Source organism: Peromyscus eremicus, chromosome 8a, assembly GCF_949786415.1.
Source record: "Peromyscus eremicus chromosome 8a, PerEre_H2_v1, whole genome shotgun sequence".
NCBI lineage: Eukaryota > Metazoa > Chordata > Mammalia > Rodentia > Cricetidae > Peromyscus > Peromyscus eremicus.
In genome coordinates this window covers 101990493-102017336 of record NC_081423.1, presented here as the reverse complement: position 1 = coordinate 102017336, position 26844 = coordinate 101990493, and the positions used below count along the sequence as shown (strand labels likewise).

The 26844-nt window shown below is 46.5% G+C and overlaps 1 protein-coding gene across 4 annotated transcripts in view; it reads right to left on the bottom strand.

Annotated features, from left to right (window-relative positions):
* Positions 1-26844, bottom strand: part of Rptor (regulatory associated protein of MTOR complex 1) — a 350353-nt gene that overhangs the window by 16986 nt on the left and 306523 nt on the right. For all 4 annotated transcript variants that reach the window (XM_059272251.1, XM_059272252.1, XM_059272253.1 and 1 more), the window contains 3 exons: positions 17778-17881; positions 16990-17173; positions 15950-16060 (listed from right to left, as the gene is read on the bottom strand). In XM_059272251.1, the coding sequence (XP_059128234.1) occupies positions 15950-16060; positions 16990-17173; positions 17778-17881 (399 nt within the window). The remainder of the gene's footprint in view (positions 1-15949; positions 16061-16989; positions 17174-17777; positions 17882-26844) is intronic.

Genomic DNA, 26844 nt, shown 5'->3' with positions numbered 1-26844 from the left:
GATGCACTTTAATGAAACCCAGTTGCTCTGGGAGCAGATTAGGAGAGGTCTAAAAGGTACTTGGAGCAGGCCGAGGGACCTGAGAAGGTGGAATTCCTGGTCCTGGTGCAGCTCTTTGGCTGAGACTGTGCTGAGTGGCTGCGGCACATGTGGGGTGGACCCAGGACCCCAGGCCTCCAAAGATGAGAAAACTGTGACAAGCAAGGCCTAGAGGAGACACACTGGGGGAGGCACAGGCACAGGGAAGCCTGGAGGGTGTCAGACAGTCTGGCACTTGCACTGTCACCAGAGACAGAACCCTGGCCCTGGACCCTGTCTCATGGGGGTGAGGGGCTGGGGTGGAGTTGTCTCTTTCAGCCAGCACTTAGAAGTGAGCCTTCTCCTGCAGACCTGCTGTACTTGTGAGAGGCAGCGCTGGAACCAGGTTCTCAAGAGGAAGAGGCAGCAGAAAGTACAGAGGAGGGCCCAGTGAGAGGAGGTAAGGAGTACACTGTGAGAAGGTACAGGAATGGTGCCATTGGGGGTGACCAGCTCTCAAAGTGGAGGGACCAGATGAACCTGGCCAACAGACCATCCCCCTTCTTGTTATTACCCCTTATTTTCTCTCTCCATGCATTTATCTCTGGGCTGAATAACATCGCCTTTTGGTAAACAAGCATCCAGGCCTGGCTTCTGGGACTCTCTCCAAGCAGAGCTCCTATAGCAGTGGTTCTCAACCTTCCTAACGCTGTGACCCTTTAATACAGTTCCTCAGGCTGTGGTGACCCCAACCACACAATTATTTCATTGCTACTTCACAACTGCAATTTTTGCTACTGTTATGAATCATAATGTAAATATCTGATATGCGATCCCTGTGAAAGGGTCATTCAACCCCCAAAGTAGTTGTGACCCACAGGTTGAGAACTGCTGTCCTAGAGGATGTGGGCTACTTAACAGTAGAACACAATCAGGATCATGACATGCCAATTCTGTACCTCTTGGCTTCTCAGACCAATTACAGCTCTGAAGCCTCCTGTGGTGGCACAGGCGGCTGAGACGGAGAGCTGAAGGCCAAGGCTCAGCCCCTTTCTGGTCACAAAGAACTTGGGTTCTCGAGCACAGGAGGTAAGACATGTCACATTCGCAGGTCTTGTGTGGAGTCTGGACTGTGTCTTACTTTTGGTCTCTTGGAAATTAATAAGGATGAAGATGTGTCAAGACTGAAAAAAGGCTTGGGCCAAGGCAAAAGTGGAGAGGACCCCAAGGAAAGGTGCTAAGACTGGTCCTGAGACTAGAAAGAGCAAGTCCTCCCGTGGAGCGAGGATGGGAGCTCTGTTCTTGCTTCTCACTGGCTACTGTCATTACTTCCCACCCTTAACAGCATCTCCCCATCCTCTCCCCAGGTAGGCAGTCAGGCAGGCAATGGTCTCTGCAGCACTAATCAGAGCCCAAGCCTACAGTGCATACACAGTCAAGGGCCTCTGTACCCTCTGACAACACTCATTAGAGATGACCTGAGCAATATGGGAGAAAGTGTCCTCTCTCTAAGGTCTTATCAAGCATTTGTGCCAATATTTTTGCCTGTGTGTGGCTGCTTTTTCCTCATGTAGAACAAATACATGATCTTTTTCAATTACATTTAAAAATTGTTCTCTGCTGGGCAATGGAGGTGCACACCTTTAATCCCAGCACTCACACAAAAGTGAGTTCCAGGACAGCCAGGGCTGTTACACAGAGAAACTCTGTCTTCAAAAACAAAACAAAACAAAATACAAAAAAACCTACAAAAAATTGTTCTCTCAGGTTCCTCCTTTCTCTTCTGCTTTACTGAGTCAAAGTCTCACTCTACAACTCTAAGTTGCTCTGGAACTTGAGATCCTCCTGCCTCAGATTCCTGAGTACTGGGATTATAGGCATGTACCACCAGGCCCCAATATTTTTCTTCCTTTCTTTGAGACAGGGTTTCTCTGTGTAGCCCTAGCTGTCCTGTAATTCACTCTGTAGACCAGGCTGGCCTTGAACTCAGAGATCTCTCTCTCTCTGCCTCCAGAATCCTGGGCTTAAAGGTGTGAACCACTTTTAGACAAGGTCTCACCATGTAATTCTGGCTGGCCTGGAACTCACTATGTAGACCAGGCTGGCCTTAATCGCAGAGATCTGCCTGCCTCTGCTCTCACAGTGCTGGGGTTAAAGGCGTGCATCACCACACCAAGCTGACTTCATTTTCTTTCTTTCTTTTTTGTTTTTCGAGGCAGAGTTTCTCTGTGTAGCTTTGCGCCTTTCCTGGATCTTGCTCTGTAGACCAGGCTGGCCTTGAACTCACAAAGATCCACCTGCCTCTGCCTCCTGAGTGCTGGGATTAAAGGCGTGCACCACCACTGCCTGGCTTGACTTCATTTTCTTAATGAAAGGCCCTTCTTCTTCTTCTTCTTCTTCTTCTTCTTCTTCTTCTTCTTCTTCTTCTTCTTCTTCTTCTTCTTCTTCTTCTTCTTTCTTCTTCTTCTCCTTTTCTCCTTCTCCTTCTCCTTTTCTCCTTCTCCTTCTCCTTTTCTCCTTCTCCTTCTTTTTGGTTTTTTTCGAGATAGGGTTTCTCTGTGTAGTTTTGGTGCCTGTCCTACATCTTGCTCTGTAGACCAGGCTGGCCTCGAACTCACAGAGATCTGCCTGGCTCTGCCTCCAGAGTGCTGGGATTAAGAGCATGCGCCACCACTGCCCAGCTGGCAATTCTTATTTTTAAACATTTATTTTAGTGTGTGCCACATGCCATGGTGCACATGTGGAAGTCAGAGGACAACTTCTTCTTCCCACCATGAAGGACCTAGGAACTGAACTCAGGCCATCTAGCTTGGCACCTTTACTTACTGAACCAGGCTGTGTTGTCTAGTTTTATGTCAACTTGATATAAGCTTAAGTCAACCTGAGAGGAGGGAGCCTCAATTAAGAAAGTGCCTGCATAAGATGGGGCTGCTGGCAAGCCTGTATGTAGGGCAGTGGTTCTCAACCTTCCTAATGCTGCAACCCTTTAAAACTGTTCCTTATGTTGTGGTGACCCCCAGCCATAAAATTATTTTGTTGTTGCTTCATAACTGTAATTTTTCTATTGTTATAAATTGTAATGTAAATATGTTTTCCAATGATCTTAGGCAACCCCTGTGAAAGGGTCAACACTCAAAGGGGTTTGTTCTGGAATAATCTTTTTGTACACTGTGTGTCACTCAGATTAGTTTAATAAAAAGCTCAACAGTCAATAGCTAGGCAGGATTTTCAGGGCAGACAGAATGCTGGGAAGAAGGTGGAGATGCAGGCAGATGGAGAACAAGGAAGACATGCAGGAGAGGTAACAGCATGAGCCACACGGCAGCACACAGATGACTAGAAATGGGTTAATTTAAGGTATAAGAGCTAGCTAAAAACAAGTCTAAGCTATTGGGTAAGCTTTCATAATTAATACTAAGTCTTCACATCATGATTTGGGAGCTGGCTGGTGGGACAGAGAAAGATTCATTACAAATGGCCAAAAAAGACTATAGGACAGGTGACGTGTAAGCTGGTCCCTCTGCATGGGAATAGCTCTGAGACTGGAAGAGACATGATAAATCTTATTGGCTACAGAGTCCTCATGACTTATTATCACATGCCACCCTTTCATATGGCATAGATAGTAGTTTATATTACAGTTTGGTTATGCAGTCCAAATGGACTTATAAAGTTGACAGATGCCTTTTACCTGCTCAAACATAGAACAAAAAAATCATCTTTAGCTGACTTGCACACACCACACATTCCATTCTTATGTTAATACAGTTATGTATGTTACCTTTAAAAGTTTGTGAGTTTTCAGAGCAAGGGAACCAAACACCAGTGAAAATGGGTGGCCCAAGTGACCCAGCCTCTCAGATGCCTCTGTTGTAGTTTCCTCAGAGTTCTGCATCCAGAACAGCTTCAAGGCTGCTGGCTGAGATGGTCCAGCCTCCCAGACCACTTCAGCCAGACTTCAGATAAGATCTACACTTTCCCATCACACAGAAACTAGACAATAGCTAGATCTCCCAGGACTTGACCATTATCTTAAAATTTTTCAGGGTCTCCTAAAGATGTCATCACCTCCAGAAAACAGGAAGCAGTCTAGAAAACATGACATCCACATTCCCAAGAGGTGGGCTGGGTGGTTTTTGGTCATTCAATGGGTTATGGATAGTTGTCATCATTTAGGGGGGTTAGTTACAAGTTGTTACTGGCAATGGTCAGTAAAAAAGCTTAACAAAGGAGATTAGATTCAGGGATTTCATTTTGAAAAGGAAAAGGGGGTTACAGGAATAATAGGATAAAAGGGTAGATTATTGTATCTACTTTCAAGCCAAAAAAAACAACTACTGGTCTCAAATATTTTACATTGGTATGGATTTTTGTATATTGACACAAATTTAAGGTTATTTTTGTTATACTGTATTTAAGTTTCTATTCTTGTTTAAGATATTTTTTTGTGTATTGATACAAATTTTAGGTTATTTTTGTTACATTGTATTATATGTTTCTATTTCTTGTTTAAGGTATTGTAAAGTTCTAGGCTTGAAAGCTATTTAGGATAAAAAAGAAATACAGGTTAATAGTCTTCTACAACAATCAAATTTATAGTCATGTTAGGTATGTTTTCAAGATCATACAGAGATATATTTTAGATGGGTGACCTTCAAACACTTCAAAGACCTACAGAATATGTCATTTAAAATGTTTTAATAACATAAGGATTTTCATGACAATGAGTAAGACATTTCATGACATGTCTACTCCTGGCAGCACCAATCTATTTCATAAAAGGATGCTGGCACTGAAGAGCCTCCTATGGAGTTTGCTTTCTTTGTTGAAAAGCTGGCCAGAAACTGCCCTGGCCTCGACTGCTGACAGTGTACGTCCAAACTGGACAAGCAGGACACAAAGGTGCAAGACTGATGAAGTTTGCCAAGACAAGGTGGGACAGTCCTTCACAATTCCTGTTTCACAGAAAAGTCTGTTAGATATTCTAGGCCTGTAGCCTGAGGATGGATGCCCCAATGTTGCAGAGGAACCTTGAGTGACTGTCTAGGCAGCTAGAAATCTCTGTCATTTCTATAGTTTTGGAAGTTGTTTACTCTGCACTTCCTGTTTACTCAGGTAGTATTATATCCTTCTCAGGTCGTTGATGGGGTTGAAGACTAGACAGTTATAGTTACAGTTTTCCTTAGTCATGGTAGAAAGTAAATTAGGTACAAAACTTTAGACTCACCAAGACAGGATAGCTAGTACAGTACTTTCTCTGAATTACTATAAATTCTTGCCTGACAATTATTATTATTGTATATAATTTTACTATGTGAGAGTTAAAAACCTTTCCTTTTTATTTAAACAAAAAGGGGGAAATGTTTTGGAAAAATGTTTTACACACTGTAAAGATGTGTTACTCAGATTGGTTTAATAAAAAGCTGAATGGCCAATAGCTAGGCAGGATCTCTAGGCACAGAGGACGCTGGGAAGAGGGAAGGAGGAGTGGCCAGCAAGATGGAGAGGAAGCAGCATGAGCAGTACAGAGTAAAGGTAACTGAGCCATGTAAAAGAACGTAGATTAAAGGACATGGGTTAATTTGTTTTAAGAGCTAGTTAGAAACAAGCCCAACTTATTGGCTGAGCTTGCATAATTAATATTAAGTCTCCGTGTTTTTTTGTGAGCTGGCGGCCCAAAGAAAAATCCAATTACAGGGGCTGAAATCCACAGGTAGAGAACTGCTGCTGTAGGGCATTTTCTTAGTGACTGATGGGGGAGCACCCAGTTCACTGTGGGTGGGGCTGTCCCTGGGCTGGTGGTCCTGGGTTCTATAAGAAAGCAGGATGAGCAGGCCATGAGGAGCAAGCCGGTAAGCAGCACCCCTCCATGGCCTCTGCATCAACTCCTATCAACAAGTCCCTGCCCTGCTTGAGTTCCTGTCTGGACTTCCTTTGATGGTGAACTGTGATAGGAAAGTATAAGTTGAATAAACTCTTCCTCCCCAAGTTGTTTTTGGTCATGGTGTTTCATCACAGCAAAAAGAATCCTAACTAAGGTAAGCAGGGTGGTGGTGGCTCACGCCTTTAATCCCAGCACTCGGGAGGCGGAGACAGGTGGATCCCTGTGAGATCCAGCCTGGTCTGTAGAGCGAGATCCAGGACAGGCACCAAAACTACACAGAGAAACCCTGTCTCGAAAAACTAAAAACCTAAAAACCAAAAACCAAAAAAAAGAATCCTAACTAAGACACAGAGACACAGTGTTTTGTATATCCTGGCCTGTGTTCAAACGTGCTGTGTAGCTGAGGATGGTCATGTGAAATGTCTGAGTATCTATTTGATGAAGTCCAATTCATCATTTTGTTTTCTTGTATGGCTTGTGGTTTTGTATCCTACGAAAGGCTCTGCCTAACCCAAAGGTTTTACATGTGGGAACACAATTCACTGTGTTACTTGCTGGTAAGGTGGAGGAGATCAAGGCTGTTTCTTTGAAACGTCTCTGCTGAATTGGACTGTTTTCACACCTTTGCTGAAAATCAATGGAACCTGCCTGTGTGGCCGTCTCTGGGCTCTCTATCCTATCCTATTGATCTATGTGTCTATCCATGCTCTAGTTCCACACACGTCCTGATTACTAACTTGACAGTCTTGAGACTGGACAGTGTAAAACATGTAGCTTTGTTCTATTGCAAAATTTCTAGTTTTTGGAGTTTCATCACTTTTCTCCATGTTTTAAGCTCATCATTTTTTGCCCAAACAGCTTTCCTGGGACTTTGATCAGGGCTGCACTGATTTTAAGTGGCTGTTTAGGGAGGCCCAGTACCTACATGCCACTGAGCCTTCCCACCTATGAATATGGCCTCTCTCATTTCTTTTACAGTATTGTAATTTCCAGTATTTTTAAAAAGATTTTCACCTCAGTACTTCTGTTTTGTAGTGTTATTTGCAAATGCCACTGATATTACATTTCAATTTCTAGTTGCTTCTGACAAAGATGTAGGGTTTTGCAGCACACCTCTGTATCTGGAAAGCCTACTGACCTCAACTCACTCTAGCAGCATTTGGCAGGCTTGGACCTCCCATGCACACAGGGTGTCTGGGGTGGAGATGGCCTCATTTCACCTTCCCTACCTGCAAACACTGCTTCCTTTGCCTTGATGTACACAGGTCTAGGGCCTCTGGTAAGGTATTAAACGGTGAAGTCAGACATCCTTACCTTGTGCTGGTTTGAGCAAGGCCTTTTGCTAACAAGAATGATGCTAACTATAAGGTTTTGTGGGTGTCCTTCAAAAAGGAAAGGAATTTACTTCTGTCCCTAGTTCCTGAGTTTGTTGTCGTCGTCAGATGCTTTTTCTGCAGCTATGAAGACAACTGTGTAGTCTGTCTTCCTTCACACTGCTGTGGTCACTTAGACTGGTTCTAACGCTGAGTCAACATCAGGATAGGGTGGTCCATGTGCTCAGCAGTAATTGTGTGTTTTCCTCATTAGTGCTGTGTTGATGACTTCAGGTCTACTGGATTGTTGTTTATTCTCCTACAGCATATCTGGTTTTGGTATCAGATTCATGTTGTCTTTATGTAGCACATTGGAAAGAGTCTAGACCTGTGTCTCTGTATTTCTATTTAAGGAAGGTTCTTCTTCCTTAAAGTTGTGTTAGAACTGCTAGCTGTGGTAGTCAGACTTCAGCTGCTGTGACTAAACACTGACATGAACAACGTAAAAGAAAAGGTGAAACCAGGAATGGTCATGGCTCTACTCTTGGCATTCAAGAGGCTGAGGTAGGGGAATGCTACAAATTTGAGGCCAGCCTGAGCTACACACTGAGTTCCAGGTCAGTCTGGGCTATACAGGAGTATCAGAGGTTTCAGCCCATGGCCCCATTGCTCTTGGGTTGTGGTGAGGGAGGGTATCACGGCAAGAAGCATGTGGTAGAGCAGGGCTTCTCACATCAAGGTGGACTAAGGGGCTGGAGACAAGAGCATCTTCCCTAACCCTAACCCTTCCTAGAGACCTACTTCCCCAAGGAGGCCCCAACTCCCAAATCAGTGCCACTAGCTGGGGACCGAGGCTCTCAGCGGTGAGCCTGTGGGTGGGGGACACTATAACACTACACAGTCAAGTGGTAACAACTGGTAAAACTATTCAGTTTTCTTTGATATAATTAATGTTTTAAATTATGAAGTTTTTGTGAGTGACTAAAAGAGACAAAGGCTATTTCCTTTAACAGCCAAGAGGACTCATGTTGCTTATCTATAATCGAGTGAACTGCGGTAGCTCATGTTAAAGGGCCCTGTCTCTGAGTTGTGTTTATGGTCACAGTAGTGGTGCTAGGCATGCTTTGCTACCTTTCTGTCCTCATGTCCAGATCACATGGACTTAATTTGTGCAGCCATATAAATTTTGAAATCAGAAGTATGAGTTGCCTTGTTTCTTTACTCTTTTATGTCTTTTCGTTCCTCACATTTCCATAGGGATTCAGTGTCAAGCTTGTCAATTTTCAAAGAGATAGCTGGGAGTCCACAGATCTATTTGAGGAACACTGCCATCTTAACAGCAGGTCTTCTGACCCATTGACAGGTGATCTTCTTGTTGTTGTTGTTGTTTGAGACAGGGTTGACTAAGTAGACAGGGCTGGCCTTGAACTCACAGAGATCTACCTGACTACACCTCTGTCTTAGTTAGGGTTTACTATTGCTGTGAAGAGACACTATGACCAGCTCTCTTACAGTTCAGAGGTTCAGTCAATCATGGCAGGGAGCATGGTACTGTACAAACAGACATGGTGCTAGAGCTGACAGTCCTACATCTGGACTCAGAGGAAACAAGAAGTCGACTGTCACACTGAGTGAAGCTTGAGAAAAAGACCTCCAAGCCTACCCCCACAGTGATACACTTCCAACAGAAGGTGTGGCACAGATTAAAGGTGTGACCTCCAGCCTCAAGGTCTGGATTAAAGGCTTGTGTCATCCAGCCTCCTCCAACAAGGCCACACCTCCTAATAGTGCCACTCCCTGTGAGCTTACGGGGCCAAATACATTCAAACTACTGCAGCCTCCCAAGTGCTGGGATCTGAATTTTCCTTTTCCTTCTCACTTTGTGTTTCATTTTTGGTATTCTTTTTTTAATTACTGTGGTGTATATGTGTGTGTGTGTGTGTGTGTGTGTGTGTGTGTGTGTGTGTGTGTGTGTGTATACATGCATCAAGGTGAATTGTATGGAGGCTGGAGGCCACCTTGTGAGTATGGGTCCTGGGGATCACACTCAAGTTGTCAGGCTTGGTGGCCAGCACTTTTAAGTCTGATGAGCCATCTCACTGGGCCTCTTTTGACTTTCTTAATTTTCCATTGGCTAGTCTCTTTATGCATATTCTCCACTTTTTTTCATTAGCCCCTGTATTTTATTTTATATTTATGACAGGATCTTACTCTGTAGCCAGGATGTCGTGGAAGTCACAGCATGGCCAAGGCTGGTTTCAAACTCATGACAATCCTCCTACATCTGCCTTCCAAGAGCTGGAGTTTACGGGGTGGAACATGGTGCCCTGCTCTGCATTCACTGTTTGGACAGTTATTTCACATTCCATATGTTAGTTCCAGCATCTGGGTTGTCTTGGAGTTGAGTCCCCGCTATGACTGGCTTCTGTTTCTTGACAGCGCTTGCCTGACAATTTTGAGCCTTTTATACTTTTAAATGAATTCCACGCTTCATGTGCAGAATAGCAGGGGCCAAGGTGAACAGTTCTGTCCTCTCCTGGCTGGATGCTCAGTGTAGGGGGTGAGGTGGACTTGGGCTTTGCTGCTGGAATGGCCGCCTTTCTCACTCCCACTTCACATCTCACTGGTTACTCTGTGCTTCCCTCAGCAGTTCTTGTGCTCCTCCTCGTGGGTACCTCAGGGCTTGTTTCTCTGTTCTGGATGTAAGACGTCAGCTGCTGAGCCTGCTGCCGGGCCCAGCTGACCTGGTGCTGGTCAGGAAGGTCTCTCTGCTGCGGGGCCGTGAGCGGGGCCTGTGTTTCAGGTTCTACGCGTGGGCTGTGTGGAGACTGCTCCGTCTCCCTTGTGGAGAATCCCAACCATTTTTCTGGTGGCTCTTGAAATAAGGTGTTGTCTTAAACTTTTCTGAGTTGGGAGGGTCCTCCAAGTGTCTGGAGAGAGCAGCAGTTGCTGCCTTTCCACCAGGGGCTTATGAGTTGTGTTCCTTTGAGAAAGGGGGGCCTTGGTGTCTTGTCGCAGAGGATGCTCCCTTCTGCCAGGCTCACATTACTAAGGATGGTTTCTACTCTGTCTTAGGATCCATGGCACACACATGCGTGTACACAGACATCCCCCTCCACTACACACACACACACACACACACACACACACACACACACACACACACACACACACACGAGCCTGTATAGAGGCCCTGAGGGATGGGTATTTTATATTCAGTCTCTGGAGACCCATGGGCAAGTGGAGCCCGAGGAGTCCATCCTTTCTGACAGAGGTGTAAGGCTCCAGTTCCCTGGAGGTGGCATTGCCTTCCCTCTCCTTTCAGGAAGCTCAGTACTGTTTGATTCCCCCTCTGAAGGGTTCAAGAGCAGTCAGGACTCCCTCTTGTGTCATTCCTGACTTCCAGGGTGGAAGCGACACTTTTCCAGCTTTACCAGAAGAGAGTAGAGCCAGCATAGAGCCTTGTGTTTCCACAGACTCAGAACTTACACACGAGGGAGAGGAGCAACCCCACAGCACACGAAGCAAATGCAGCAAAATCAAGATGAAGCTGTGTGTATTATGGTGATTATGTTCATTTAGCCTCATGATTTCCATTTTCTGGCTTTTTAATAATGTGCTTTGAGCCAGCTTCATGGATGTGTAGATTTCCCAGGAGTAAGAGCTGCAAAGGGCCCTGCAACCAGAGAGCACCTGTAAAGCCTGGGTTGAGGTGCAGGTCTGTGCTGACATGCTGACACCTACTGTTCATGGTGCCATGCAACAGTTTACTGACTCTTAAAGCTCTTTTTCCAACTAAAATCGTATTTTAGTTGGTTTAAATTATAAAATGAGTAACTATCCTTTCTAAAAAATCCAGACCCAGAAATGTATACTGTAAAACCTGACTCAAACCCTCTAAGCCCCTGGCCATCAGCTTGTCGGGCAGTTCCCAGACCCAGCGTCTGGATGAGCATCCTACTATGTCCTAACAGAGAGACACAAATCATGGCTGTGTGGTATTCACCCAGTCTTCGGATGTAGCAGTTCTTGATTATTACAGTGTTACATAGCACACCTTTGGACTAGCAACACACACGCACCCCCACACACCCACACCCACACCCACACCCACACACGCAGTGACTTAAGAATGCCTCAGCTGAAAAAAAAAAAAAAAAAAAAAAAAAAAAAAAAAAGAAAAAAGAAAAAAAAGGCATAGCCAGGTGGATCTCTGTGAGTTCGAGGCCAGCCTGGGCTACCAAGTGAGTTCCAGGAAAGGCGCAAAGCTACACAGAGAAACCCTGTCTCAAAAAACCAAAAAAAAAAAAAAAAAAAAAAAAAAAAAAAAAAAAAGAATGCCTCAGCTGGGCATGGTGGCCCACACCTTTAATTCTAGCACTCAGGAGGCAGAGGTAAGCAGATCTGAGTTCAATGCCAGCCAGGACAGCCAGGACTATTAGACAGAGAGACCTTATCTTGAAAAAACAAAATCATGCCCAAACAAAACAAAACAAAAGAATGCACTCCTCAGAAGGACCATTGGTTCTGCCACTTAATTCTGACAGCAACTGCCAAATCTCTCTCTACGACACAGTGGCACTTCCCCAGTACTAACGCATTTGAGGACATTTGCTTCCTCGCTCCTTTATGAAGCAAGTTCCTGACAGAACTAATCTTTGAAATTTGCCAGCTAAGAGAAGAAAAACATTACTATTTAAAACTAAATTCGGTGCTGGGATATGGTGATGCACACCTTTGATTCCAGCATTCCAGAGGCAGAGGCAGATGGATCTCTGAATTCAAGGCCGGCCTAGTCTACAGAGGTCAGCCAGGGCTACACAGAGAAATCCTATCTCAAAAAACCAAACCAAACCAAACCAACCAACTAGTCAAACAAGAAAACAAACAAAAAACCCAAACTAAACAAACAAACAAACAAACAAACAAAAAACCCAAAAAACAAAAAACCAAGAACAACAACAAAAAAAACCCACTAAATTCAGTATTTTTTTTTTCTTTAAGCACATGACAGGCTGTCATTAACATTGTTTTGTGGTCTGCACAAAAGACATAGTTGTGGATTGTTTTGTTGCTCACACAGCAGCTGTTGAGCTGTGGACTCCAGCACAGGGAGAGCCCTTTCTTGGCCCCTGCACATCTGCCCAGACTGTGACCATGAGTTCTGGACACTTAGTCCTGACCACCAGGTGCTCACTGCTGTCCCACGTGATGGCTGATTCTGTCAACTGATGGGATTCAAAATCACCATGGGAATGAACCTCTGGTGAGGTTATACAGATTAGGTGCCTGGGTCCTGGACTGAATAAACAGGAGAAAGTGAGCTGAGCACAAGCCTTGATCTCTTCCTGCTTTCTGACTGCGAACACAATGGGACAGCTGCCTCCTGCTCCTGTGACTACTGCCTTATAAGGGTGCATCCTGGAACTGTGAGCCGAAATTAACTTTTCTTTACTCAAGTCCCTTTTAGGTGATCACTGACACACACGAAGTATACTTTTCCTATCTGAACTCTATTTTCGTTTTTTACACACTTTTAAAGCAGTTAAGGCTCAAAGTTCTTTACTCCTGAGGTCCAACCTTAGCCTTAGAATGTTTACTTTTGTAAGCAGGCCAGCAGCGGAAGGCCCTGATCACTGTGACACCAACACATCATGAGGTGATTAAGACAAGGAGTGTCTTTTATACCGTTGGGCACACGTGGGAAATCCCTTTTAAAACAGGATAAAGCATGCCCTGCTCCCCCTCTGAAGGCTAAAAGTTCACTTCAAGTCCCTCAGTTCTGAGACTGAGTTTGCCCCCAGGATCACAAAGAACACCAGTCACGACACTGGTGCCACCACAGGCTCGTCAGGGTCCCAGGAAAACAACCATTTGCTTATTTGCCAAGTGCTCCTTGTGGCTTCTGTATGGGACAGTCGGCCCTAGGGGGTCTTTTTGGCCACTGCTTCTGCAGTGTCCACGTCCCTACCTAACTCCTGTGGTGGCAACTCTCACCCCATGCCCCATGGACTCCAAGGAGAATATGGAGGCCCTGGGGTCTACGGTGAGCTGAGGAGAGCCAGTCTGTGTTGCACAGCAGACCCTGCCTCAGGCCCAGCCCATGTCACCAGCCTCTGGGGACTCCTGCCCACTGCCCTGTACTTAGGACGGCCTGTCGCTCTAGGGCAGCCCTGTGGGAACACACTGAGCTCAGCTTTAAGTCGAGCAGCAGTGTGTTCTGAGCCACCTGCTTGCTCCCTTCCTCCCTTTCACCACATAAGGACGACAGACAATAGGTGTTCCCAGAAGTCACCATTACTGCCAGTCCCTGCCACCAAGGTGGGAGGGAAGCAGGAGTCTGTTTTTGCATTATTCAACCTCACCTGCCATAAGTACAGACTATAACAGGAAACCAAATGCTGGTAAACTTCTCAATGGTCCACATGGCTCTAAAGGACCACCCTGGAGGCACCCAGTGTCTGAGTGCCCTCAGTGTGGGTTCTTTACCACCTAGGCAGCTCTTGCTCACCGCACAAGTCTAGGGATTGCCCTCTCCTCCTGTTGGACCAGAAGGCCATGTTCCCCTTCTGTGTGAGCATAACGTTGCCACTGGGAAGTAAGTGCAGCAGGCAGCCGTGGACCTGTGCTTGTTCCTACAGCTTGACCTTCACACCTGGAAGATCTGCAGGCTGACTTCTTTGCATTCCAACACTTCATGCTTGGTACCAAGAGAGTAGGAGGAAGAAATATATGCAGAAAAGGTACGCTCAGTGCCACCACCACCAAGGTGTCCGAGGTCACAGAGTTCCCTTCTAGGATTTCCCATGAGCATGTGGGGTCTATGGAACTGCTGTTACTCTGGAGGTTCAGCTCTTAGTATTTGTCTAAAAGCTTTTGTCATGAGCATTTTCTTATGCGATGAACTTTTTGATCTGTTTTGGTTTTCGATAGGGTCTCAAATATGGTCCAGGCTGACCCTGAAGTCACAATCCTCCCTCCTCAACCTCCTGAATGCTGGGATTATGGGCATGCATCACCACACCTGGCTGCTACTAATTAACTTTCAAATTTAATTTAAAAAAATTGCTTAGCAAGGTGTGGTAGCACATGCCTTTAATCCCACCGTTTGGGAGGCAGAGGCAGAGGCAGAGGCAGGTGGCTCTCTGAGTTTGAGGCCAGCCTGGTCTACAGAGTGAGTTCCAGGGCAGCCAGGGCTACACAGAGAAATCCTGTCTTGAAAATCCCAAAAACAAAACAAAACAAAATGAAAAGCAAAAACATCAAAAAATTTGCTTAATAGTTTCAATAATATCTGATCAAATGTTTCATGACTTCCTCTTCGTTATTATTTTATTTTTTTGACAGTCCTGAGATGGAGCTTGTAGCTTCTAGTACAACAGGCAAGCTGTCCATCACTGAGCCACACCCTGGTCCAGCCTGGAGGAGACTGTATTTTTATTTTGGTTTTGCAGTGCTTGTATGGAATCCAGAGTCTCAGGAAAGACAGGCAAGTGTCTCATTGCTAAATTATGCCCTCAACCACATTTCAGAATTTTTGACCACCCAGTCTCTGTTGAACATTTAAGTGGATCTCAGTTTTTGCTTTTATAAGGACTCACAGAGATCATCCATATTTGATTTTTATATATTATTTTGCATCTTAACAAAGCGATGATTAGTTTGCAGGGAATGGTGGCCCAAGATGTAGGAAGTTTGGCCGTTCTATCCTTTAATGCTTGTCTTGAATGCTTTTCAGAGAACTTACTTGGGCATCTAGCTTGACATACAATTAAGAAGCAGCTGAGGGTCTCGGTTTTCAGTTGTCAATATGCAGGAAGGAGGAGATGTTCTAAGAATCTGCTTCAGACCTACAGACAAACCTAAAAGCCCATCTCTGCAGCTCCTGCATGAACTCAGAGGCTGACGAAGTGTAGCTGCTGCAGTTTTGGGGCCATTAGCTTGGGCACAAATCTGTAGTCTTGACACATCTTGCATCACAGCTAAGGAAGAGTAAGACCCAGAAGGCAGTTTCGCAGAGTAAATTCCCATTGTCCCCAGAATGCTAAGTCACCAAGCATGGCACATGGATAGGTCTGAGCACACTCCTCCATGAGGGAGCTAGATAAGGTAAGATGTGATGCTGGCAAGTTCTAGACAGGCAGATTTTTGCCTGTGCTTTCTTTAAGGAGAGATGAGGGAAGCAAAGCTGGCCACTTTGCTTTTCTTTTTGTTTTGTTTTGTTCTGTTTAAGACAGGGTTTCTCTGTGTAGCCCTGACTGTCCTGAACTTCACTCTGTAGATCAGGCTGGCCCACAGAGATCCTCCTGCCTCTGACTCCCAAGTGCTGGGATTAAAGGCATGTCATGTGCCACTACCACTTGGTGGCTGGCTCTTCTGTCTTAACTACTGATGCCTGTACCATGACAGCGCTTTGGTGTAAGGTGTGACAGAATCCACAGAAACCAAAGGAAGGCTGAATGTGACTGAGCTCCACCCTACCCAAACCCCTGCAAATCCTGGCCCACCTGCTCAGGTCACAGTTGGGCTAACAGACCCCAGTGAGCCAAAGATGGGGACAGGATTGGGGCTTTGTGTCATTAGGAAGGGACTTTGAGGAACAAAGATCAAACTCCAAGGCCAGCACCAGGGACACATGGGGAAGAAGAAAGCAGCATGAGGACCCCAGCTTCAGATGTGAGCACCAAGGTTGTGGAAGCCAAGGTTCCACTGTGGCAAAGAACTCAGGACTCACCTTCATGACTGGCTGGGCAAAGTAGCGGGCACTCCAGTCGCAGAACCCAGTCTGTATCGTAGCACAAATGAAGCTTTTGTGCCCGGCAGCATCATCTGCATCATCTGTGGTCTTGGGAGTATTTGAGAAAGAGCAGAATCAGGAGGAAATGCTTTAATCTGATTGTTCCTTATACTGACTTTAGCTTTGAGACAGGGTCTCCCAATCTGGCTTGGAAGTCCTGATCTTCCTGCCTGAGGCTCCTGAGTGTCAGGATTGTATGGTTGTGCCAGTAACTCTGGTACTCCTCTACTTCTTACACTTGAAAGAATGTCTAACTTAAGACAAAGGTCACAGTGAACAATGCTGTCACAGATGACCATTCTGTGCTCTTCTCACTTGTAGTATAGAACCAGTGGTCTTCCTACCCCAACATTCTGAGTGCTGGGATTCCAGGTGTGTGTTACTGCTCCAAGCTGTGGCTCCTTCTTTATTCCCTAAATGACAAAGTGAGCCAAGGCACTCTCTACTGCTGAGAGACACTCTGAATATCCCTCTCTACTGTGCAGTGGCTGACAGGATGTGATTCTCTGTGGCTCTTGGAGGCAACAGCACATTCCTCTCTCCTGGACCATTTTTTCCAGCTTAGTTAAAGGAAGAGCTTGTGCCTGCTTGTATAGAGTAATCGAGTGCTCATGGAAAAAAATCAAACAAGCCATTCAGAACAAGTATCACAGAGCAGTGGCCAAATCAAGTGAAGACAGAATGCTATTTACCCACAAAGGGGAAAAACAAATTAACTACACATGCTTATAGTGACTCATGCAGTGGCCCAGATGAGCCAACCTAGAAGGAGGACGAGCTGTAGGAAGACCAGACCTGCAGATGGGGTGCTGCACCTGGGTGCCACTGTGTCTCAAAGGCAGTAGCTGGCATTGGGCCACAGGGACAGAATGATCCCAAACTAAGGAATGCCAGGAAAGCAAAGTCCTTAGCACCCTGTCCTGACACTGAGTGCTTACAGGTCATAAGAGGCTGCAAAACAGCTCATGTCTTTGTACCTGATCAGGGCCTTTGTCAAACATCTTTCGTGTTCGAGGGAACTGGTGGGAGTGAGGGGTATACTGTGCCCCTGTGGGGCCTGCAGTACCCGGGCGGCTGGAGGGCAGGTCACGGCTGACAGTCTGCTTGGCCACATCATTGGTCAGGCTACAGCTGCTGGTGCTAGATGCTGGGGGGGAGCCTCTGCAGTTGCGAGAAGATCAGACGGCATGCTTTACTGAGGGTCACAACACAGAGATGAGATCCCAGGCCCTCTCTCCCAGAGATGTCTCCCCCAGAAATGTGCAACCGCCTGGCCTGCCACTTGCTGAAGCTAAGTAAGACTGTCCTCGCTGGATGCTCCCTGGCAGGCATTGAGACGCATCCTTCACTAGACAGGAGTGAACCAAGGCAGTGAGGAAGAGATAACATAATCCAGAACTGGTGTGCCCAGCCAGTCACACCACTTCCTGAGCAGAAACTGGTGTGGCAGTGTAGAACCAACCCCATTGCTCACCTACATAGAGAACTAGGTCCTCTGAAAAAATTCCAAAGGCCATAGGAATCAGACATCATTCAATGTTTCTTGTCATGCTGTGTGCAGATGAAGTGTTCTTGGGATAGGAAAGAAGTTTAGAAAGGGGCATCGTGTGCATGTGTGTTTAGGGAGAAAGGAGGGAAGAGGGAGAGAGGATGGAGAGGGGTGGAGAAGTGCTAAGAGAGGAGAAAGGAGAGGAAAGCAAGGACCTGGCGGTGATGTAGCATCTAGGACCTCACCAGAGTGGAGAGGACTTGGCAAGCCACTTACCCCACTTGGTGGATGTGCATGCCCTTGTTGGTCGGGCTGGCTGGGGCCGACTGGGTGAGGGAGGATGTGTCGAGGATTCGCTGGGGCCGGGCATTCACTGTGGCCTACAAGAGCAAAGGAGGAATAACATTGGAGGTCAGAAGGTGGTGATCTATCTGAAGCTAGAAGGCTGCAGATTCCTGTGAGATCCATGGCTGCTCCTGTGTAGCTTCAAAATGGAGAAAGCTTTTGTTTTCATGGAGGAAAGCTCCCCAGGTGAGATACTCCCAAAGGTGACACCTAGGACAAAGTGTTGCTCTTTGAGTTCTCTAGATATCGTCTAGCACAGCCTACGAGGCTCAGAGCTGGGGAGTAATCCTTATAGAAAGCTCTAGGATGTAGACTGTGAGGTGCTCAAGGCTCCTCCCCTGTACCAAGGCCACCTGGGGTCAGTCCTTAGCACTCTCCCATCCTGCTGGCCTCTCATCTCAGAGTCATGAGGTGACCTAAGCAGGTGTACTGAGGGTCAGGAAGTGCTGGGTCACAAGACAGTCCAGAACTGTGGCTGCTGGGCAGTCACAAATGTCCTGCATTCCTCAAAGGGGTCTGTGAAAACCAAGGGGCTGGAGAGTTAGAATGACACACAGAGTTTCAGTTTCCTCAGGACAAACCACTCCTGACTTGCTGCGGGCTACAGAAATATGAAGTAGGAATTCAGCTGACTATGACAAAGCTATACCCAGAAGAAGCCAAGGGCCTTTCCAGAGGACAAAGCCAAGACTTAAAAGAGTCTTGGTGATGTTGGCTTTTGAGTATTAGCCATTTCCTGCTAAGAATTTCTCATGTGCTATTGTAACTTTTCCATTCCTAGAACAGTGTGTTGATCATTCATTGGGCACAATTTCCTCTATACAATTAAAGTATTTGGGTAACATCTTCCAAGTGTGCTAACATCAGACACAGCCAAGACCCCTAATTTCAGGCCTTTCTGTAATTATTGTCATTAGCAACATCTGGCCAGGACTGTCTCCGGATGAAAGTATTTTATCTGGGATACCTCTCAAACATGCAAGCACAGACTGCAGATAGACAAGCATCCAGACCACCTGCTAGTCTCCTGAAAATAAGGTAACTATCCACACAGAGACAACCAGCAAGGCCAGGCAGATGTTAGATACAAAGTCTTGTTTCTCGTGCAAATTTTGAGCACAGAAATCCCTTCTTAGATATATTTAGCCAATTTAGCCCTCAGTTGATTCTATTTCCCATTATTCATTCCCTTTTGGGTTGTATATGATAGCTGGCAATTACTGCTCTTTGGGTGGATCTTATCACTTCTCTGTTTAACCCTGAAAGAATTCAAGCCTGTGTGGCCCTGCCTTAGCCAGAGAATTGCTGCTTTGTATGGGTATATAACTGAAAACCTCAGACTTGGGGTGGAGCTAGAAGAACAAGATGGAGGATGAGGAAGAGCTAGATGGGAGAATTAAGATAGAACTTAAAGAGAACAGCAGAAAAGTGTAGAGAGAAATTCGGCAAGAAAGGAGCTAAGAATGAGAGCAGAATAGAAGCTGTGTAGAGAGAGAACTGACTTAGAAGAATAAAGTGAATGGACTAAACAGTTTCGTGTACGTAGATTTATTCGAGAATAATCCCTCAGATTAATTAATTCGCCACTGGTAGTGTCTCTTCTGGGACTCTGGGAGAGACTATGGAGGGGCTGGACCCCAACACTGACTTGGTGTAACTGTCTTACAGCCCTCATCACAGGGGTGGGGGCAGCTCGGTGACTGAGCACAGACTTGGCATGTGGCAGGTGACAAAGAACATCACCCTCGTCACACTATGAGGATGGACACATTTATTTTCAGGGCAGGCAATGACTAGGGAAAGGGGTGAGTTGGCAGAGTAGGGGTGAGGGTGGAGGCTAGGTCTGGCTTGCTGATGGGGCAGCTGGATTCACCCAGAGTCTTGGGTGGCCACCCTGGACTTATAATCTAGGGCAGTGGTTCTCAATCTTCCTAATGCTGCAACCCTCTAATACAGTTCCTCACGTTGTGGTGACCCCCAGCCCTAACATTCTTTCTTTCTTTCTTTCTTTTTTTTTTTTTTGATTTTCGAGACAGGGTTTCTCTGTGTAGCTTTGCGCCCTTCCTGGAACTCACTCTGTAGCCCAGGCTGGCCTCGAACTCACAGAGATCTGCCTGTCTCTGCCTCCCAAGTGCTGGGATTAAAGGCGTGCCCACCACCGCCTGGCTCCTAACATTATTTCATTGCTACTTCATAACTATAATTTTGCTACAGTTATGAATTGTAATGTGGATATTTTGGGAGATAGAGGTTTGCCAAAGGGTACACCTCCCACAAACATGTGCAGGGTCTGAGCTTTGATGCAGGAAGCATCCCCTCAGCCTGAGGTGCAGCACTCAGGTCAGGGCTTTGGTTAGTGTTGGCATGAGTACCGACTGGGTGTCTGCTGACAACACTCACGTGCCAAGGTGGCTGCAGGTCTCCCTCTCAAAACTGAGCAGACTGAATGGCTGGAGGAATCCATTGGCTCTTCAGAGAGGTGGGACAGCTTCACAAAGGGCCAGGTGATGTTGTGACCCCTGGACTAGCATGTGCCAGGTTGTCCTCTAGGAGCTCGGGGGAGAAGGGGAGTCCCACAGAACCTTGATCTGGGAGAGCTCTGTTCTGGGGTCACTGGCCAGGCCCAACATTTCTAACTCATTCACTCACTGTCAGGGACAGTGTCCCTGTAATACAGCCACCAGACAGGAAGCGTTTATGCAGACAGTGTCCCTGTAGTACAGCCACCAGACAGGAAGTCTTTATGCAGACAGTGCCCCTTCCCCAGACAACCCTTGGCTTTTTTACCGGAGTAGCAAATGGAACTGGAACCAGTCTTTAAATGAAGCATCTCATTGTTCAACTAGAGTAATGCAGATGCTCCATGAACGTTTGCTTGGTATTCAAAGTTCCCAGGCCTCGATATCTCTTGCTCATATAATCCCTCCTCTCTCTCGCTGCTGATTGGACTCTTGGAGCTCCACCTGGGGTTTGGCCATGAATCTTTGCATCTGCTTCCATCAGTCACTGGATGAGAGTTCTATCATGACAGTTAGGGTGTTCGGCCATCCGATCACCAGAGTAGGTCAGCTCAGGTACTCTCTCGACCATTGCCAGTAGTCTATTGTTGAGGTATCTTTGTGGATTTCTGGGGACCTCTCTAGCACTCTGCTTCTTCCTATTCCCATGGAGTCTTCATTTATCATGGTATCTCTTTCCTTGTTCTCTCACTCTGTTCCTGATCCAGCTGGGACCTCCCGCTCCCCTAAACTTCTTTCCCCTGACCCTTGCCTCCATTACCTCCCCCTACCCCCCCAGTTTGCTCATGTAGATCTCATCCATTTCTCTGTTGTTGGGCGATCTCTGTATCTTTCTTAGGGTCCTCTTTACTAGGTAGCCTCCCTGGAGTTGTGAGTTGCAGTCTGGTTATCCTTTGCTTTACATCTAGTATCCATTTATGAGTAAGTACATACCAGGTTTGTCTTTCTGAGTCTGGGTTACCTCACTCAGGATGATATTTTCTAGTTCCATCCATTTGCCTGCAAACTTCATGATTGGAAAAAGCACAGGGACAAATAGCCAAACTAGTGGAAACACATGAACTGTAGACCAATAGCTGAGGAGCCCCCATGGAACTAGACCAGACCCTCTGGATAAGTGAGGCAGCTGAATAGCTTGAACTGTTTAGGGGGCCCCCAGGCAGTGACACTGGGACCTGTCCTTGGTGCATGAGCTGGCTTTTTGGAACCTAGGGCCTATGCTGAGACACTTTGCTCAGCCTTGGTGCAGGGAGGAGGGGAATGGACCTGCCTCAACTGAATCTACCAGGCTGGGCTGACTACCCAGGGGAGACCTTGCCTTGGAGGAGGTAGGAATGGGGGGGTGAATTGGAGGAGAAGGCTGGGGGGTGGGAGGAGGGAGGACCGGGGAATCCGTGGATGATATGTAAAATCAAATTAATTATAAAATAAAAATATTTATAAAAAAATTTAAGGCCAGGCGGTGGTGGCGCACGCCTTTAATCCCAGCACTCGGGAGGCAGAGCCAGGCAGATCTCTGTGAGTTCGAGGCCAGCCTGGGCTACCAAGTGAGTTCCAGGAAAGGCACAAAGCTACCCAGAGAAACCCTGTCTCGAAAAACAAAAACAAAAACAAAAACAAAACAAAAAAAAAATTAAAACAAAAGTTCCCAGGCAACTCTATAGCATCCCTTCCCTGTCCCCTAGACTGATAGTCACATGATTCCTTAAGTCTACAGGGAAAAGAATTTAAGTGTAGACTCTGAGTTTAAAATGTGCCTTCTCAGAAAATCTAGAGGAACAGCAGGAGGTGATGGGGACAGAGGCTTTAGGTGGGTTTCTGAGAACCCCATGGGGTTCTCCCCACCCAGATCACAGGAATGGGTGCTACAGGAGACGGAAAGAGAGCTAGGAGCCCATGGTTTCCAGGTTGGCCTGCTGCAGTAGCTTGCCTCTATTCATGGCTGCTGCAACAAGACTCATTTTGTCATGTTCAGAACGCTGCAAGAAGAGAGAGGCCTGCAGGGCTGGTCAGGGCTGTGTGCTGGTGACGTCTGGAGGAGGCTCCGGTGAGACTTCTTTGGCTGCATCACTGTAGTTTGCTCATGCTTCCTCAGCACTGGCCATGGCAGGTGTGGGACCAGGTGAGGAGTGTAAACAGTGTATCCCTTAGCGATGTGGCTGTGAGGACTGAGAATGTTGGGCCAGAAGAGGCTTAGGGGACAGTCCTTCCTTCAGGGACCCTGTCATGCAGTGACTGACTGCCAGGCAAGCTTAACAGAATGCCTTCAGCTACTTAAAGAGTTTGGGTTTGGGACACAGACCACAGTGGATGGCACATTGTGAGACAGGGAACTTCTTGACTGACTGGTCTGTGACTGTCACCAGGCACGCAGTCTGCACAGAATCACTAGGAAGGGGTTGAGCACTTACTCCCATCTGGGGATAGAGGATGAAGAGAGGCAGAGGAGAGGTAGAGGTGAAGTCACAGAGCTACGCAGCTTTTCAGAGACAAACACTACTGGCTAAGCTGAATTCCAGGTCGGGAACTCTTAGGAAGCTAAACTTGAAGCTGGGGATGGAGACAGGGACTAGAGGTGCCCTGTGCTTCCTGACCGCACCTGGGCTCTATCTTGGGTACACCAGGAGCCATTCCTGCTCAGGACTAAGTGCTCTTACAATTTTCCAACTAGAATGTCAGAAGTACGTTGGAAGTCAGAGCCAAACACAGGAGGAAACCTCAGAAACTTGGCAGTGAATGTCCCCACCAAGCCTTACTGGTCTGGGATTGGTACTCCTGAACAAGGGTGCCTGGTGAGGGCAGGGCACTTTGGAAGTGCTCTTTGAATGACTGAGTGGCAATGGGAAGCTGGGCGACAAGTAGAGAGAGAGTGCTCTCAAACCCATGGTTCTACTGTGAGAACCATGCCGTCCTCTCAGCCCCCCCCCCCCCCCAGGCTAGGTTACAACATTGTTTTTATTTTATTTGAGCTACTTTTTGTATCTTAGGCTGGCTTTGAACTCACTAGCTGGCTGAGGCTGACTTTAAACTTCTGATCCCCATCCTCCATTCCCCTAGTGCTAGGATTACAGGCTTGCACAACCACTCCTATCTGAGGTGGTTCTGGAGATGGACCTTTGGATTTGGGCGTGCCGGGTGAGTACTCCACTAACAGCTACAACTCTAGCCCAGGGGCATTCCTTCAGGGACTTGGGAACATGCCCCTCTAAGAATCAGACTTTATCTCCTTGGGCTCTATGACACTTCAGTTTCCAGAACGTCAGTCTGCACAGGTGAAGGGGTGAAGGGGTGGCTCCTAGGGGATTCAGAGGCTCTGTCACTATGCTTAGGTGAGTTTACCAGTCTCTGCTTTACTTTTCTCCTGACTCCAGTATCTGAGCAGCCATGCTTGGAGGTGCACCTCGGTTCTCTTCCATCCTCCGTAGAGGAGCGGGAAGAGAAAGAGCTGATGGGACCACAGATGGCTCCGTGGGGCCATTACCTCCTCTTTCTACCTTTGTGTGGTTTGAGGGTTCCCAGAAGGAGAAATATGAACGTGAAATAGGGCTGTAGTTGTCAAGTAGCGTGGGTTCTTTCAGATGTAACTAGTAGCAACCTCTATATTTGAATGTAGAATTCTAGGGGGCATTCTATAGTAATAAGGCCATTTTGACTTGGATGAGCAACAATTTGGCTTCAGAGTTAAATAATGCAAAACAGATTCATTTCTTTATAAAGTGAAATACAATCTCTTTAGTTTCTAGAGAAGTAAGGCATCTTTTAAAATTAAAATTATGACACTCAAACAATTTACATAATGTTTATGTTTCCCAATTCTTCAGTAGTACTTATTCTAAACACACACACACACACACACACACACACACCCCCCTCTCCAGGGGCAGCCCACACTGGTCTCTGTAACCTTGGCTGTAGTGGCTGGCATGTTCACACTGGGATCTGTCACTGTAGCAGAACAGACACAGAGGCCAAATGCTTCTTTGCTGGGGATTTGGGCTTCTCCACAGACTACTGCCCTGAGAATGCTAGGCTAGCTTTTAAGGTGGCTGTAGCTTGTTAATATGGCAGGGAGTAGACAGGAGGCATGCCACTTTACAGTGGAAAGTATGGGCACTCCCAGCTCAGAGCTGCATTCATGAAACACAACCCAAAGTCCAAGCCTAGGAGGTCAAAACTGTACCCCTACTGTTCCGGGCACCTGAAGCCCTGAAAAGATACTGTCTAACACCAAAGCTGTGTGTGCAGCACTGAACTCACAGTAGGGAAATTCAGTATCAGTACCAAGGTCACAGTGTTAAATAATTCAGGACAGTACCTGTGAGGGCAAATACATCAGTGCACTGAAAGATGAACACAGATAGCCGAGTCCTGACTTGCATGACCAATAGACTCTAGACACAGGCTCAATCTGGTAAAAGTGTCCTCAGCACGAGTCTCAAGCTGTGCAGCTTGTATAAGTGTGGTTGGTCATGGTCGGGAGGCTACCTTATCTTTCCAGGAGCAAAGAATAAGTCACCAGACACCTTTGTGCCAGAGAACTGTGATGAGGGAATGGATCTACCTACAAACTATGAACATAAACTACAGAGACTTGATGTCCACATGAAGCTTTAGGATGATTTCACTATCTATATATCAGAGACAGGGTCTCTCTGTATAGCCTGGCTGTCCTGGAACTTGCTCTGTAGACTAGGCTGGTCTTGAACTCAGAGATCTGCCTGCCTCTGCCTCCCGAGTACTGAAATTAAAAGTGTGCACCACCACTGCCTGGCTTAGAAATAATATTTTAAAGCCCCAAGCTTGGGGGACACACATGGTAGAAAATGAGAACCAGTTGCCCCTGTCCTCTGATCTCCATAAATGCTATGGCATGTGGACATGGACATAGACACACACACACGTTCTCTCTCTCTCTCTCTCTCTCTCTCTCTCTCTCTCTCTCTCTCTCTCTCTCTCTCTCTCTCTCCAAATAAAAATATAATAAGGACCCAACCTGAAACTGTACTAGGTGGGAGATGCTAGAGTGTTCAAGGTAGTGTGGTAAGTGATAGGAATGACCTTCCCTAAGAAGCAGCAGGTAGATGTGGCTCTTGCAGAGCTGCTGCTGTTCTAGAGAGACAAGGAAGTCCTTCCTCCAGCCAGACTCTCCACCTTTCTCTCTTTCCCTTCTTGTTTCCTGTTTTCCTCTTGCCTGTCTTCCTTTGGCGTCAAACCATAGTATATAACATATACTATATACATAGTATATAATTATTGTTTAATTTTCTATTAAACAATAATTTTACTTATTTAAACAACAATTTATATTATTATTTATTTAAACAATAATTTAATTTAATTTTTACTAAACAATAAACCCTGCAGTTTTTCATTAGGCCAGTAACTGGTATTGGCAGACTGGGTGGGCTGTCCACTGAAGGTGGGCATCTCTGCAGTGGGTCATACATAATGAAGGAAGTAAGCTGAGCTGTGAAGCTCATAGTGGAAGGTGGAGCCAGGTTAGGAAGTGAGTGGGGCAAGATCTCCCTTGGAGGAGGCCGAGCCAGTCTGGATAGAACAAGCCAGGCTGCTGCAGGCTGGGCATGCTCAACACTTTGAGGATACCCATAAGTGTGACCTCATCTTGAATCTAAAACCCAGAATGCACTCTATGGTATTCACAGTGCTGCTTTCACAAAAAGATGGACAACTGCAGCCCTCTAAGGCTGGGCACAGAGAGGCTATGACTATCCTGTGTGATCCAGCAGGAGCTGAAGCAGCAGCAGCAGCAGCAGCAGCTGTACTCAGTCAGACAATTTCAATCAGCTAAGGAGAAGACAGAACTAGACACACAGAACACGTTTTCAGTCAAAGAGTGAGCACCAGTGACCTGGCCGTCAGCTGCAGGAGGGGCTGCTTTGAGGACCCTGCTTGGCCTCCATACCCCACTGGGAATAAACAATGACTGGAACAAGAAAGCCACAGATCCTGGTCCCTTTCCACCTAGTAAGTGACACTTGAGGACAACTCCCCAGTATGATGCGGTCAGCTGAGGGTTGAATACCAGGTAGGGTGATGTTTCCCTCTATGCTCCTTGCAACTTTTCTGCATGCTCAAAATTTTATGAAAAAGTTATAGAAATTTTCATTCATAATGAATGACTTCTAGTTTTCTCCACTTATGAAAGCCGAACTAACTTTAATAAACAATTAGAAAAACACCAACTGTTTTCAAAAACCGCCTGTACAGTGGCCAGTGATCCCTCTGATCCCTCAGCGATGGGAAACAACTATCCCAGCTTAAAGGGGCAAGTGGCTTCTAGCCAGTACCCGCCTGCAGGGCAGAGAAGGGGAACCCAGGAGGAGCCCAGTGCTCTAAGGGTGAGAGAACAATCAAGATCCAGGGAGAGGTGGAGGGGAGAGGAGGTGGGATTTGCAGGGTAGAGTACAGGGGATGAGGGTGTTTCCAAGGCTGCAGGGAAGGCCTCTTGAACCTCTGAC